Source organism: Papilio machaon, chromosome 26, assembly GCF_912999745.1.
Source record: "Papilio machaon chromosome 26, ilPapMach1.1, whole genome shotgun sequence".
In the NCBI taxonomy this organism is placed as follows: domain Eukaryota; kingdom Metazoa; phylum Arthropoda; class Insecta; order Lepidoptera; family Papilionidae; genus Papilio; species Papilio machaon.
Window position 1 is genome coordinate 3,596,657 of NC_060011.1, and position 16,068 is coordinate 3,612,724.

The 16,068-nt window shown below is 33.1% G+C and overlaps 1 protein-coding gene across 3 annotated transcripts; it reads left to right on the forward strand.

Annotated features, from left to right (window-relative positions):
- The first annotated feature begins 923 nt into the window (after positions 1 to 923).
- LOC106715009 (retinaldehyde-binding protein 1) lies at positions 924 to 16,068 on the forward strand. Of its 3 annotated transcripts, none has more exons than XM_045684532.1 (6): positions 924 to 1,129; positions 13,751 to 14,017; positions 14,247 to 14,468; positions 14,796 to 14,989; positions 15,147 to 15,263; positions 15,672 to 16,066. In XM_045684532.1, exons 2-6 carry the CDS (start codon positions 13,759 to 13,761, stop codon positions 15,912 to 15,914), a joined length of 1,035 nt encoding a protein of 344 aa, XP_045540488.1. In that variant the 5' UTR covers positions 924 to 1,129; positions 13,751 to 13,758; the 3' UTR covers positions 15,915 to 16,066. The 3 variants fall into 3 exon arrangements, with proteins under 3 accessions (XP_045540488.1, XP_045540489.1, XP_045540487.1); XM_045684533.1 differs by lacking the exon at positions 924 to 1,129 and adding an exon at positions 10,260 to 10,334 and having other exon boundaries at positions 15,672 to 16,067; XM_045684531.1 differs by lacking the exon at positions 924 to 1,129 and adding an exon at positions 10,290 to 10,344 and having other exon boundaries at positions 15,672 to 16,068.

Genomic DNA, 16,068 nt, shown 5'->3' on the forward strand with positions numbered 1-16,068 from the left:
TCGAAACTTTCGTTTTTATCATATTAGTAAAATATCACGTTGAATATTTTCCCCTTGTCACTTGAAGCAAAAATAGGCACATTTTCAAATGTGTGAAAACACTTAAATATTATACTTCGCACAATTCTAAAGACGTTAGATTGCCTGATAGTCTAAGACTACGATTTTGAACACTGGGTTAGAGTGGTTAGGAGAAAAACACATTTATGTGATTACATATAAGTATTTAAAAATAGATCTAAAGAGTTCGAAACATTAGCATAAATACATCATCGTAAATATATAATCAAAACAGGATTACATTATTAAATGCAATCACAAAAAATAAACCTCGAGCATTATCGGGGTCAAAGAAAGTTAGAAAAACGGACTCGATGAGATGACTAAAGTGGACCGGTTGGTGCGACTGCCGCTGAGAAACACTGACTCGAACTACCAATATGGCGGGAAAGATTTTAACCTCACAAATTAATTTTTTAACTCTTTAGTAGCAACTATTCAATTATGAGGCTTCATAAATATCGATCGAAACACGATCAAAATTAGATATAGCAATGCGCTAGCGAAATAAATTGAATAAAATTAAATAGAACAAGAAATTATTTTAAAATAAGAAAGCACCAAAAATTAGAAATTATAAAATTCGATCATTTAATTAAAATTTCAAACTGCTGCACTCAGTTAATTAGTGGTATATTGATTTCCTATACTAAGTTTGCACTAAGGATCTCCCTCAGTGACCATTAAATGACTTTCAGTGCGGGAGTAGGCTAATAATTCAAAATTTAAATCATAACGTTGAGAACAAAGGATTATGGTTGTTGGTTTGTTTTGTTTTTAATTTTTCGTAGAGTCATACCCAATCATGGCAATGGATAATTCGTCCAAGGAGGTTCAAGACTTACCGCTTTTACAGCGTCAACCAGCCAGTGTTAGCCAGTGTTCGGTCGACACTCAGAGCGGTGTGTACCATCGCTCAGAACGACTATTAAAAAATAATTAAGAAAAAATAATCGCGTCGGTTTTTGTACATCATCTGTGCTCTATTAATTTTTTACTGAAAATTTAATACAAAAGTGAAGAAACATTTTCTTCTACTTTCCTCGTTTAACTGGATTTTATATCGTTGGTAAGAATTTATTTTTTCTTATTTTTAACTATATTTATGAATTATGTTGTTCTGTTAAGTTTTAGTTAAATTTATCGTAGAAAAAGTCTACAAAAAATTAACTCGGCTAGGTAGGTTAACAAATTTCACAATTAGTTTTTATGAGTACACACATAGTCCACAGTTTTTTCTAGATCATTGTGATACTGTGAAAGCTTCTTGGTCTGTCTTCGAAGTAAAATTTCACACTGTGTCCCATTCGAATCTATCAAATATTGTTACAAAACATTAGGTACATTTAACAAACGTCGCGTCGTACAATATTATATTAGTTAAAGGCATAGAAGTTGTGTCTACCTACATTTATATTATTTTGGTAAACACCGATTTGAATAAAAGCCGTCCGAATACGACCTTAAAAAATAATCTATTGATCATATCTATTTGAATTTAGAACAATAATTTGCAACTTATTTGTCCCTCGGAGGAGGTTTCTTTATCTAAACCTACACTGAATAGTATAACCCATAGTGACCATTTCACTCTAATTTTAATAAGCAGACGTACTCTAATTATACTCAATAAGTGTTATTTACAATTATACCACAATGTATTCAAATAACTACTATATAATTAAGTAGTAACAACTTAAAAAACAAAGGTCGCTTACTTTTACTTTTTTTTAACTTTGACAACTTTAAAATACTGGTTATTGTGTTTTATACATACATATGTTAATTGTATGTTAACTTTACTGCCAATAAAGTTTACACAATGTTTTTATGCCCTTTCCGTAAAATGCCAAGGTCTTAAAGTTAATTTTCCATTCTTCTATAGCAGATTTGTCAGGGAAATGTCGTTTAAAGAGGTTACCTCTGAACTTTAATAACAAGAAAACGATTTGTCTTTGATGCTTTTCGAAATTGGAAAAGTTAATTAACTCTAAAATTTATAAAAAAAATAAGTTCGATTTCTCTCAGACATTCCGTGGATTGGTACTTATTATAAAGAGTCAAAATGTCATTCAAGCCATTTAGGTTACAGGGACCCTCAGAAACAATTACTTATCATCTGCGGACAAAATGTCTTTACATTGCTTGATTCTGCAAGCATAATCTGTGTCTCGCCTTTTGACCTTTGGTGAATTGCTCAATGGTTAAATGCCCTTTGCCATAAACATTGCTAGAAAGGCTTGCAAATAATTTCATACTATCCGTCGCCAGAGACTGCGTACGTACGGCATAAAAAAAAACTTAATTAGTAGCTTGTATGTTCTTCCAGATTATGTTATACATCTATATTAGCTGTTCTGGATAAACGTAATAACAAATATCCATTCATCCTATCCATTTACATTTTATCATTTATAATGTTAGTAAAATTTTTAATCGACTTTAAAATGGAGGAGGTTCACAATTCCTTTGTATGTTTTATGCCAATAACGAAAAAAATGTAATTTTTTTTTATTTTAATCCACAAAAACTTCTTAATGTAGCTTATATACAATATAACATTGTACTCTTTCATGTTATTAATTACTAAGTTGTATTTAACAAAGCCATTACTTTTTAATGATGCTGAACCATAAATTCATAATTATAGTTTATAATTTCTAGCTTTTGTACATGTCATAAGGTCAAGTTTATTGATTATTAGCTGTCGCCCGCGACTCCATCCGCGCGCAATTAAAAATAATCGTAATTTGTTCCTATGTGTTCTTCCAGATTATGTTCCAAATCTGTGCCAAACTTAATTAAATCCGGAAATACCTTCAAACAAACATTCATTCATCTAAACATTCGCATTTATAATATTAGTAAGATTATTTATGACACGGAACATATTCTGTACTTTTATACAAATTCTACAATAGCTTTATCATAAAAAATTACAAAAAATAAATAAATAACGTTTATGATATTATCTACATTTTTCTTTTAAAAGAAAGTTGAAATGTAGCAAAAAATTCTTATAACTCTAAAACTCTGTGACACTTACCATAGATAAAAAGTACTCTAGATTTTTGGCTAGATAAAAAATAGTTAATTGTAGGCAATAAATCGTCACAGACTTTCGAATACTTCAGTACCTAAACTCAACATTTTTCATTGTCCGTTAAAATTTCACCTAGTCGTTCGCGGTCGCAATAAATTGGGTCTAACTGAATTCGACATAACGAAAGTGAAATCAAAACTCTCACTTTTGTATGTTGAAGTATGGAAATGTATGGTTACGACAAAACTTTGTTTAGATCAGTTCCATTATCTTTTAAGGAAAGTATGGAATTTTTTATTAATTTTTGGATTGAAGGGGAAGTGGGTTTGATGGAGGAGGGGACGCATAAGAAAGGGAATATTATCTTTCCGAGCATCTCTTCTACCGTCAATTAAAGGTAGAGGTATATAATTCAGGTGGCCGCTTGCTTGTTTGCTACCTTATCATACTAATCATACTAATTTTTAGATGGATGGATGTTTGTTTGAAGCTATCTCCAGAACGACACAACGTAATGATACTTGTATTCATATTGCCATCCCTTTAATTTTCTTCGACAAAAGTGAGACCACAATATGTTTTAAAACATGTGTCAATGCAGTCGGAACACATTTGCGATTATTGTCTCTGACAATTAGTAGTTTGCTAACCATCGTCAGTGTTGTATCAACAATATAAACAGGTTATTGAACAAATACAGAAACGACGAATACATTCCAAATTAAAATACAATATTTGGATCTTAGCTAAATAGAAAATGTTTAAAGGTATTTGAAGATTAGCTCATCTTCATTAAAGATATATTACAATATTTATTTGTGTCTAGATTTTTTACAATGGCTTTGTTATCCTAATACATATGTATACAGAATTCGATTGAAGATAGAGCGTCGGTGGGGCAAAGGTTAAGCACTTAATATGTAATTTACAGGTCCTGGGTTCGAATCTCGCAATGTATTAATGTGTTTTTCGACTTTCGATTTACATATGTACATTTATCCGATGTTCTTTCGATGAAGAAAAACATCGTGATGCAACCTGCACATATCTGAGAAGAAATTCCAAGATGTGTCAAGTCAACCCGCACTGAGCCAGCGTGGTTGACTATGATCTAGTCACCCAGTCAGGATGTAAGGAAGTCACCCATAATATAGGACTACGTAAAATATCAGTAGAAAAAAATTTACTTCCGATGATTTACGTTGTTTATTTTAAAACAGAATAATTTTTAAATGAAATTAATGCTCCCTGCTTTTGTTTCGAACAACAACAAAGATAACAATATTTTTATTGAGTCTATTGTTACAACGCTGACTATTCACAGACTGTGTTCAAACATTAAAGTTTAAAGCTTGCACTCTATTGGTTATTGTTTCCGCGTCGTAGTCTCAATGCGTACGTAACGTTTAAACAACTGTAGCCCTAGAGGTGGAACACCGGGAATTTCCCCGACTGTACAGTGAGCTGATGCAAAAAATGAAGGAAGCAAGATGCAAAAAAACAAATGCACTTCTTTGTAACAAAAAAATTATTTATAATATTAATATTGAAATAGTAATTTAATTGAATATTTATAAAAGAGAAGTGAAATCATCCGGAAACTTCGTCTCTCCGTGTTAATTACGATTCAACCGACCACTCGATATCTAGGGTTGGCATTAATAAAATACAAAAAAGTGGGGAGTTGTTTTATCATAATGAACTGAATGGATTTTAATAATTTTATCATAATTAGAAAGTTAGACTAAAATGCAATAAGTATTTAAATTCACACCAGTAAGAAAGTGGATTATTTTATTATGATCTCATAAATCTATGTTATGTTCGTTATTTCTGTCAATTTTCTTAATATTGTCTTCGTTGAAAATGAATTCATGTCTATTAAATTAACATTATCAAAATCGGTCGTCGGACGCCAATGAGGAAAGAGAGAAGTGAAATAATATTAGTTATATGACAACCCTAGCAACGTTACGAAAATCCCGCACTACAAACCCACATTCTTCAATCCACTTGCTTATGCGGACCTCGTCTCTCGCTTGGTAATTCCATTCCGAATGTCTATACAACTATAATAAAGCGTAAGCACACAGTTCTTTATAACGCAGTATCGTAGCAATCATGGCATTTTATTGAATAATTATTTTTGTAATAAAAAGCCCTATACTCACGACACGCTTTAGGCTATATATTTTCACGCCATTAAACTTTGGGGGTGAGTAAATTGAAAAAAAATATATTATTCGATCTTTATACTGGAATGATGTAAACAGGGCATTAGTTAGGGTTAACGTTGGTTATAATTATAAGTGAAATTGGCACGTGCATTTTTGAAGGTCTAATATAATCTGTGACAATTTCATGCTTATGATTATGTGGGTTGAAGTTACATCATAGTATGCGTTGATGTTATATTTGTGCAATATCCGGTGACCTAGTTTTCCATAGTCTTTTTACGGAGCATGTTCAACTAGTCATTTGTTTTTTTGTGTTACAAATCTAGACTATGGGTTAATAAATTTGAGGAGCGTCGGTGGCTCAGGGGTTAAGCACTTGACTTGAAATGTGCAGTTCCTGGGTTCGAATCCCGCTATGTACCAATGATTCGATTTACATATGTACATTTATTCGAGGTTTTTACGGCGAAGGAAAATGTCGTGATGCAACTTGTACTGAATGTTGACAACGTGATTTGTTATGTTAATAATCAGAAAGCTCTACAATCTTAATTAAAAATATTCGACAAATGTTTAAAGTTTTTCTTAGAATAACTACCAGGCAGCCACGCTATAATTTGTTTGATAGTAGCCAGAACGTAAATAGATAGTTCTAAGATTCATAAAAAGGGATATGGTTAAAAAGATTTACATTTTTTTTCAAATATGTACAAAATTATCAGACAAACATTTTGCAGACAATGTTCGTGCTGTGCCAATTTATTTTCAATAAATAAAATTATTGATAAATTAACATAATGGGCTTCCACTATCGTAATTCTTCTACTGACAAATATTGTCATCTCTATCATTATCTTTGAATGAACGGAGACAACGATATGTTTTTGTATAGAGTATTTAAACAGTGGATATCCACGTTAACATGCTGTATCCAGGCTTTATTCGACAAACGATTTATTTAATGCTGTCATCGAAATTTAGCATCAAGACAATTGAATGAATAAAATATGTGAATCGTGCTACAGCGATTTTCTACGACAGATAAAGTTATTATTTAAAAATACGCAATTTACCTTTAAAACAATACTGGTTTATGTATAGAATTGAATTAAGATAAAATAATAATATCAGAGGTAACATTTATAAAACTTTATTAGGAACTGAACCCACGGCCCTCATTATAACAGCAACAGTAAAAATACTCACAGTTTAAAAGTCGAATAGAGATTTAAAGTGTTTTATAATTTACATAATACATAATATTTGGCCATGACCGGCTTATACCTACAAGTTAAATATTCTTAAACGTAGTGTAAATTGATCCTTCGAGCCGGATCTGACCTAGTAACTTGTAGATTATTTGTACTAAAGTAATTACAAAATAATACACCATGTAAGACGTAATATCAAAAATCCAAACATAATTTTATAAGTATTTTAAACATACTATATTTCTAAAAGTATTGAATATAGTTTATAATGTTTACCATGGGTTTTTGAGACCAAAATTTCTTTAAAAACATATTGTCACCCAAAAACATATTTTAAACTAGCTTTTACCCGCGACTTCGTCCGCGCGGAAAAAAAAATGCAATGTTCGTTTCCTAGTTCTAAGCTACCTCCCCATCAATTTTCAGCTAAATCAGTTCGACCGATCTTGAGTTATAAATAGTGTAACTAACACGACTTTCTTTTGTACATATAGATGGAGATTTTGGTCTCAGTGATCCACGGTTAGAGATTGAAGTATTCTATTGGCGAAAGAATTTTTGAAATTGATCTAATAGTATTTAAGTTTGTTCTTTATAAACATATAAATCTTTCCTCTTTATAAAAGTCTCGTTAAACACTATAGAGTGATAAAAACGACACGTGAACATTGCAATTTTAAGTCTAGATTATACGGTGCCATAGAGAATTCACCAAAGACCATTCATTACTATGTAAACGTGTGAACTAGGCCAAGTCAAATTGTTAAAAAATTAGGTGAAATACCATGAAATTCGGTACACTTGTTCATAACAAATTTTTGTTCTAAGTAGACTAAGTAGAATCTCACAACTTTTTTTTTGTGAAATTTCACCGAAAGTTGTGTGCTTTTTGGGCCGTGGACAGTCAAAAATAACAACCTAACCGCTAGTAGTTGCAAAGAGAAAGATAATAATCATTTTGTAATTAGAAATAACTTAGACATAATTGACATACTTTGCTAATTAATAATCAACTTTACTAATTATTAACCAACTGAGAACAACACCAAACAAAAATTGAGAGCTGTTCAGTCTGACCGTTACAATGTTGCCAACATACTGACGTTTTAACTGAACAATCCAACTGTATAATTAAAACTGAAGATGTGTGGGCTTAAAAGTTAAAATAAAACCTCTGAATTCATACATGTATTAAACAATGCAATTACGAAGCCATTTATACGAATAACTTATCGTATATTTGCACGAATACGAAAATTTTTTTACTCTGTGGTCACGCTACGGATATCCCTTAATTGCATGAAAAGTAATAATTGATTACATTCAAGTACTTCTCGAGATAATTAAACGCACATCAACATTACATTACATGCTACTACGATTTTCATGTACGTACTAAAGCGTGTTACTATGTTAGTTATAAATAGAGTAGAGAACCACTAGTTAAATTTGTAGCATAAAAACGTCACCAATCTCTTCAACCATAGCTCGTATACAGTATACTTCAGTATCATTATACTTAAATAGGTATTGTAAAACGAACAAATACTAGTGCCAATGAATCTCGATAGCCCGTCTTGTACCGGCATGCAGTGAAAGTCTTGTCCGGCGGAGCAGAATGGGGCCGCTCGGCGCTGCGAGCTGACTCAGCTCTAACTGTAATCTCTCTCTGATTGCATCGTTGCATCGAGATTATCACCCCGTTAATCCGTATGTATACCCACCTTTAGATAAAGGAGAACTGTAGAATTAACTTCAAATTTTTACTACTGTGTCATTGACTAATGTAGACGCTCCCTAATTTTAAGGAACAGAACGGTTTACAATAATCTTAAAATTTATGGAGCTCTGTTGGGACGCCCTTAGTTTTGTTGTAAAATAAACTCGTAAATACTGTCAAAATCACTCCATACAAAACAACTGTTATCAAAGTAGCATAGATATTCCGCTACCGCTCCTAATGCACCAGATAGATAACAAAACTCAGTATAATGGAAATCCTATCTTAACGAAATATACAATTTTGTCGGACACACAATCTGAGTGCATTATAATGCCCATTGCTTTCGCCAGTTATCTTTGTGCGTCTGAAGTCTCTGAAGTTAGGTTTCAAAAGACTGTTCGCATTTAAATTGAGTAAGCGAGATAATCGTCCTTAAGATCTAGAAGTACGAGAGAGATGTACATGTTTCTCCTCTTCCTATATCAGTTTTGAACTACTTCGCAGCATTTCATTGCTAACTTCAAATACATACAACAAACGTGACGAATGTTATACCAATTGCGTCTTACTAATAAATCCTCTTTGTAGTTCTGTTTTCCTAGTACCATTGTGTGTAATATAATTACACCATATATGTTACTAATGGGTAATTAAACTCAATGACAGTCATACAAAACAGTTTGAATATATTGTTATTATAATTAAAAAAATTATGGCTTTGATACATACATCTTCGGAGATTAGCTTATTGTAATTTTTTCTTAGCCTTGTTTTGGGACCTACACAAAATAATTGTGTTGTATATTAACAATTAAAAAGACAAGAAATTACTAACGTTTAATTAATAAAACGACGATGTTTAAAAGTTAAGTGTCACAGATATTTGTACTGAATGAAATCAAAAAATTTCCTGATGAAATCATAAGTAAGTTTCAACAACTTCGCCTTTTAGAAAGAAAATCTCTATTCTAATCTATATTTTATTTAAACATTCACCATGTGGCATGATTTATCTGTGATAAAGTTAATAAAATATTTCTGTTCATTTCAAACATTAAAATGCAAGCCAACGTGCAACGTGTACGACGAAAGAGACGGACTGCTGATGCTTACTGAAATATCAGATTAACTTTATGTTTAGTTTCTTACATTTTAATTTGGGTTCTGTATAAGGAAACATATCTTAATAAAAATTATCAATCCAAAAGTTTGGATGGATGGATGTTTGTTAATACGTATCACTTGAACATCTAATCTAAACGGATCTCGCTGAAAATTGACAAAGATCTGGAGCATAGTCTGAAAGAAAATATAGGCGACTAAACTATAAATTTCTTTTTATCTCCGCGCAAACAGAGTTGCGGTTTTTGCTAGTATTTAGTTTGGATATCCTTACTCATTGATTCTTACTGGTTCGCCATTTTACGTAACTATTTTTAATATGGTTTTATTATTATGGAACCCTATGCAACTATAGAGCAGCATTCGGGAACATCCAGATATCAGGGTTTCGGTACTAACGTGCAAGGTTCGTCGAACTCTCCCGAGCTTCCACGCGGGTTTGTTTGTGTACAAAGCAATAAAAACACATGATGTAAGCTTCTTTAATCTTTACTTTTGTATTTACAGATTAAGTAACGTGCCTTTAAATAAATTTCAAACTATATGTCGCCCGCGACTCCTTTAAGTTTTTCCAGACTATGTTCTACATCTACGCCAAATTTCATCAAGATCCTGTTCTGCTGTTCCGGAGATACCTTCTGACAAACAAACATCCATCCATCCATCTAAACTTTCGCATTAAGTAAGAAGTAAGTTAATTAGTAGGATACTTTGTCGGTAATGATGTAATTGTCCAGTATACCTAAGTCCATAGTTTGGTATCCCGTAGGCTTTATAAATAAATAACGTATGGCCATACAAAGGGCATTACCCTACATAACAAGTACTTGTATAAGTGGGTCTTACCCAGTAAATCGGTGGCCATGTCGCAATATTTCGGGAAGGTACCGGTGCGGGAGCGATGACCGCGCGGCCAGTCCAACCTGGCCATCGTTTATTGTGGACGTGTAAGAAGTGCATCCCGAATTTTGTGACCATGTGATCAGCACTGGATGGATGTAAGTAGAGGTAGTTATAGAAAATGATCATGGTTGATACATCTATATTAAGGAAACAATTTATTGCTGACCTTTAACTTTCTTCCTTCGCCCTTTAATTTGATAAAAAAATAAAATTTTCCTTTTTCTGTTATTCCTTTCCTTTGTTTCTAGATTTACAACACCTAAAAAAAATACTAGGTTGTTGCAAATGCCTATCTTTTGCAGTCCGAATGTTTAGCCACTTGTTCTTTTTCCAACATCTATAAAAATGTGCCAAGGTAAGGTAAAAAGTTCAGGGTAAATTCTGAACTTGTGATAACCTTCCTTTCACTCTGCTTAAAATTAAAATTATAAATAAACACTACGTAAAAGTTTAAAGAGGTTAAAATCTTTATTAATCTACCAATTTTTTTTATTTTTTGTTACAATTTTCGTTTAACCTGAAATTGTGGGTATGAAATTTTTTCGTACTTACGTACTTGTACTTAACACAGTTAAACTGTATAATGCGATTGATAGTAATCGTAGGTTAAAAATTTTTCTAACGACCACACTTTAAAAAATGACAATTGGCCAATTCGTATTTAATTTAAACTAAGGTACTCTATAATCTATAAGGAAATGGATCCTGTCACTGAAAGTCCTAGATTCTTAGAATACAATACTATAACAATAGACTAGACTCTAGACAATAAACAACAGCTACCTGTAGCTCCTTTATTGTAAATCTTTGATCAAACAATTTGTACCGTTAATACAAATATAAACTACATTGGTCCTTTAATTTCATTGTATTCATAAGTAAAAGTTACTATAAAACAAATTATACCAAATTAAACTCTATCCTATTGCAAATAAGGTTAAAATAATCTTTTCATAACTGTACAATATATTTTCATACAACAGGCAACACAGTCGACCTTTTATAAATTAAAAGTTATACGAAAGTATTGTCTATCGCTTTGAAGTTAAGGTTGGTTTTAACCTGTATGGTATCGAAAAGATTTCTTTAATATTTAGTTGACAACACAACACGCTTACTGACTGTAAATGGATTTATTGATAAACGATAATGGACGCTATTGAATTGTATGAATCGTAAGCAGGGCTTTGTCGCCGCGTTTGTTCTATGCTCTATGATTAGATATTTGAAATAAAAAACAGACTCGGAAAGAAGTCGCCGTTGTACTAAACAAATTCTACTACTTTTCGAAGATGAGTTAAAGATGAAAATAACATATGTGCATAAAACACAGACACACGCGTAAAATTGAGTAGTCACTGTTAGAATTGAAGAGGTATTTACAGCTTTACTGAGCTTGAGGTGGCCGAGCGCATTGATGCGTCTTCAACTTATTGTTCTTTTTTTTCTCTTTTTTCTTTCAGAGACGGGAATGCGCGCGATTGACAGGTCCTGTCTCTTAAAATTTTAAGGGTTAAACAAAAGAGCATATAAAAGATTAAACAGTTGGTGAATGGATTCAAAAGTTAACGACTTCTTAATCCAATTCAGTGAACTGTCACATTGACAGTTTAAAACGCTTTTGTTTATGATTTATTGTCCGAATTTAATTGTTTTGTTAATGATGTAATTTTATTGTATCGTTTATAAATGAAGTATTAACATTCGTCATGCCGGTAATTTTAGTTACCATATCGAATATGATTTGCGTCAAATAAAATTTTATGGACTGGGCAATCCATTAGACTATTCACCGAAAAATTAGTCGTTCAAATTACGAAAAAATAAACTTCAGATTATTCAAAAGATAGTTTATGCAACAATTAACGTATAGATTTATTATTATAATGGTGGAATTTAGTTTTTACCAAATTTCACCGAGCGTGAATTCCGTGAAACCCCATAAGAACTTAATATCCAACGTATATAACGTAGGTCACGTTCAGACAGTTTTAAATTGGCCAAACAATTTTAATTACCTTTTATACAACACTAGTACAGTAGTGATTTATTACAAGATAGAAGATATTTCATTGTCAAAGTCGTCCATCACTTTTACTGTGACGTGAAAGGCATGGTGAAAGTTTTGGCGCACGGACAAGTTTGAAGGTCAAGTGGTACATTGTTGCAAACGTGTACGAAAAGTGAATTATACTAAGATACGTTTAGAAATGCGATTAAGGTACGATAAGTTTTTGTCTAATCCCCTTTAGGTAGTTATCAAGGTATAACTTTATTTTGAGTGTTCATTACACCACTAGTGCCAAAAAAAAACAGAGATGGCCATAATGTAATTTTCGTCAAAGGAAATGTAAACCTATATTTAACGGTCAAATTTTGTCACCAATAAAATAGTTACATAATATTAAGTCGTAAAATATTAAAATTTAGCAACACCTTTGTAACGTAACCGTTGAACCGATGTTTATTTATGCAAGACTACAGCATCGATTTAAATCGCTTACGTAAACCGAATAGTCGAATGTAGCAACGATACCAGTAGTTTTCTGGGTCTAGGTTTAACGAACGAAATATAAATACAAGGAAAATTATTTTAGATCAACTTGACATATATTCAACAATGGTAATTATGAAACTTATTGTTACCGAATTAATCGTCATAAAACTCAGCCATTGAACCCTAGAACCACACCATTGGTACACGTTTAGAGACTCTAGCCACTCGGAATCATTCCATTATTCTTTCACATAAATTCTATGATCATCGTCATCATCGGCCTAACGTAAATTTGGACACTGGTGGACGTAGGTCCCTTTAGATCTCCACGATGCCCCGCCCCGTGCGCTCTAATCCTATTTGAGATCGTCTTTTTACAAATAACATATCTAAGGTTCACTGAGGGTTAGTGGGCTTATCTACGTAGTTATTCTAGAATCTCCCAAAACCTTATATTCCATTATCAATGTGCTCATAGCATCTTAAGTTTAGCAAGTTTCAGGCTGCTTAGATCTTGTGGCTTCTTATGTGTGTTATTTATGTATTGTATAATGTTTGACAGTTCCGCCATAATTTTCCTGCCTCCATCAGGTAGCCGGGTATTAGCTACGGTTGTTTGCCCCGTAATGCTTTTGTACGATATTTTATTGAACATTTTCCTTATGTTGTAGACGTGAAGTACAGAAAACGTAACGAACAGGATATAGTGATAAACTATTATCAAAGTTTGATTCTGTAATTAGTCAAAAAAACAAAAATAAAACGATTTGGTTTTTATTTCTTCATTATTTCATTTTGGGTCATATTTTCTTTTACAAAAAAATTAACAATGCCCGCGCCCATAGCTCAGATGGGGTAAACAGATATAACAGATAAACTTTTGACGCGGTCCCGGCTAGCCTCTGTTCAGTAACCACATTACTTCGTCTTTATCAAATGGCAGCTTTCAAACTCGAAATTATACAGTTCCATACAAATTTGTTTTCATTTTATTAACCGTAAAATAATTTACAGAAACAGCAATGGCAACATCCGTCCTTCAGCCTGAAGATTGTCGTCGTGAGCACGAGCCCAAACCTGACATCGATTCCCCAAGGCTGACAGAAGATGAACGCATATATATCCTGGAAAGCAAGGAGAGGGAGACTGGGGAACTTCCACCAGAATTGAGGGAAAAAGCCAGGATCGAGCTGCGGGAGGAACCAGCGCTTCGAGAACATGCGTTGGCGCAAATGAGACACTTCATTGATAAACATCCAGCTATCAGGAAATGCCGAACTGGTTAGTTAAAAAATCATTCATTACTTATTGGAAAAACTGGAACTGTGCCGAATCTCCGTAGGGAAGAGGACATGAAGGTGATGTTAAACCTGGACAGTGTTACAAAGTTAATTTCAAAACGTTTGAAGAAAGTTCTTCAAATGTGCTCAAGACCTACCAAAAAGCCGTAGTTAGAAAATTATACAAAAGAATTCTCAATACTTTTACAATAATATATTAAACGTTTCAGATGCACCTTTCCTTCTGCGATTCTTACGAACAAAGAAGTATTCAATACCACAAGCTTGTTCTATGCTGGAGCGGTATCTAACGATCCGTCAAATGTATCCAAATTGGTTCCAAAAGCTCGACCCCTTGGACCCTAAGGTTGCAGCAGTTATTGACGCAGGGTACTTGGTACCTCTGCCTAAAAGAGACGCTGAGGGAAGAAGAGTCGTACTGTCATGTATGGGTAAGTTAAAGGCGTAGATAATAACGCGCATGTCAAACTTGTCAAACTTTTTTCGAACATCACACCTGCCAACTTGATCGCCGGATCATATAAGTTTGTTTTATTTCTATTTACTCGTATAATAGACGTTCTATTAAACTAAATTTTATTGAACAACATTTAACTTAAAGTTAATGAATTGGTTGAGGCTATTGATTGACTTTACCGAAATTGGGCGCAAGTATCTTCTTTTTTATTTTTGAAGATACATTTTAATAATTCTTTTGGTCTAGCTCTTGAAATGTTACTTAGAAGATCTTTTATACTTACGTACGTTTTTGTATGCAGGTCGTTTCGACCCGCACTTGTACGACAGCTGTGTGATGGCACGCGTGCATTCAATGATCGTGGAACTACTCCTGGACGAGCCGCGCTCGCAGTTGCTCGGCTACATGCATGTAAACGACGAGGCCGGCATGCAGATGCCGCACGTCAGCCTCTGGTCGCTAACTGACGTCCGCATCATGCTCAATTGTATACAAGTATGTGGCTGTAAATGTATATTTGTTGCTTTACTTGTATATTTTGTGGTTAAGTTGTATATTATTTATTTGATTGTATTATAATTGTCTGACTCTAAATATGTTTTTCTTGACATGATAAGAAGATGGAGAAAATTAATATTGACTTTTTTTACAGAATTCTACTCCAATGCGTCACAAATGCACACATTTTGTGAACATCCCACATTACGGAGTAAGATTTTTCGAATTCGCTGTGTCCTTGCTGAGTGACAAATTGAAGGATCGTGTTATGGTAATATATTATATAAATCGTATTATGATATCCAGCTATATAAAGATACCCAACAATATAGTCGTACTACGTAATCGAAATATAAAGCGTGTTTTTTTTTCATTAAATTAAATTAATCTATCTTCTTACTAATATTATAAATGCGAAAGTTTAGATGGATGGATGTTTGAAAGTATCTCCGGAACTTCTCAACGGATCTTGATGAAATTTGGCACAGATGTAGAACATAGTCTGGAAAACACACATGCTACATATTAAGTTTTTTTTTTAATCCGCGCGGACGGAGACGCGGATGACAGCTAGTTGTTTGTAATCGTGACGAAATGCCTATATATGAAATTGATCAATGAATATTTGTATATGTTTACCTTCATATGTATTTATAATGTAATTTTTTAAATTTTCCAGTTCCATCGTACATCAGAAGATTTAACAAAACACGTGGATCCATCAATCTTGCCCAAAGAATACGGCGGTACCGTGCCTTTGAGAGACATGGTAGAAGAACTCAAGAAGAATCTCCTTAAGCGTAGAGAAGAATTGCTTGCTTTGGACGAAATGTGCGTCGATTTGTACGCTTTGGAGAAGAATGATCTGACCCAAGACATACATTCGACCGCTGGATCGTTCCGGAAATTGGAACTTGATTAAAATATGTTTTTTTTTATTTGTAAGGGTGTTATGAAAAATTTGTAACACATAACAGAGCAGATGTGATTTTTTATATGTTCTAAGTTTTGTTTTTTTAATGAAAAAAAAATACAGATTTGATACATTTGTAAAACTATAGAATATTCTAGAAATA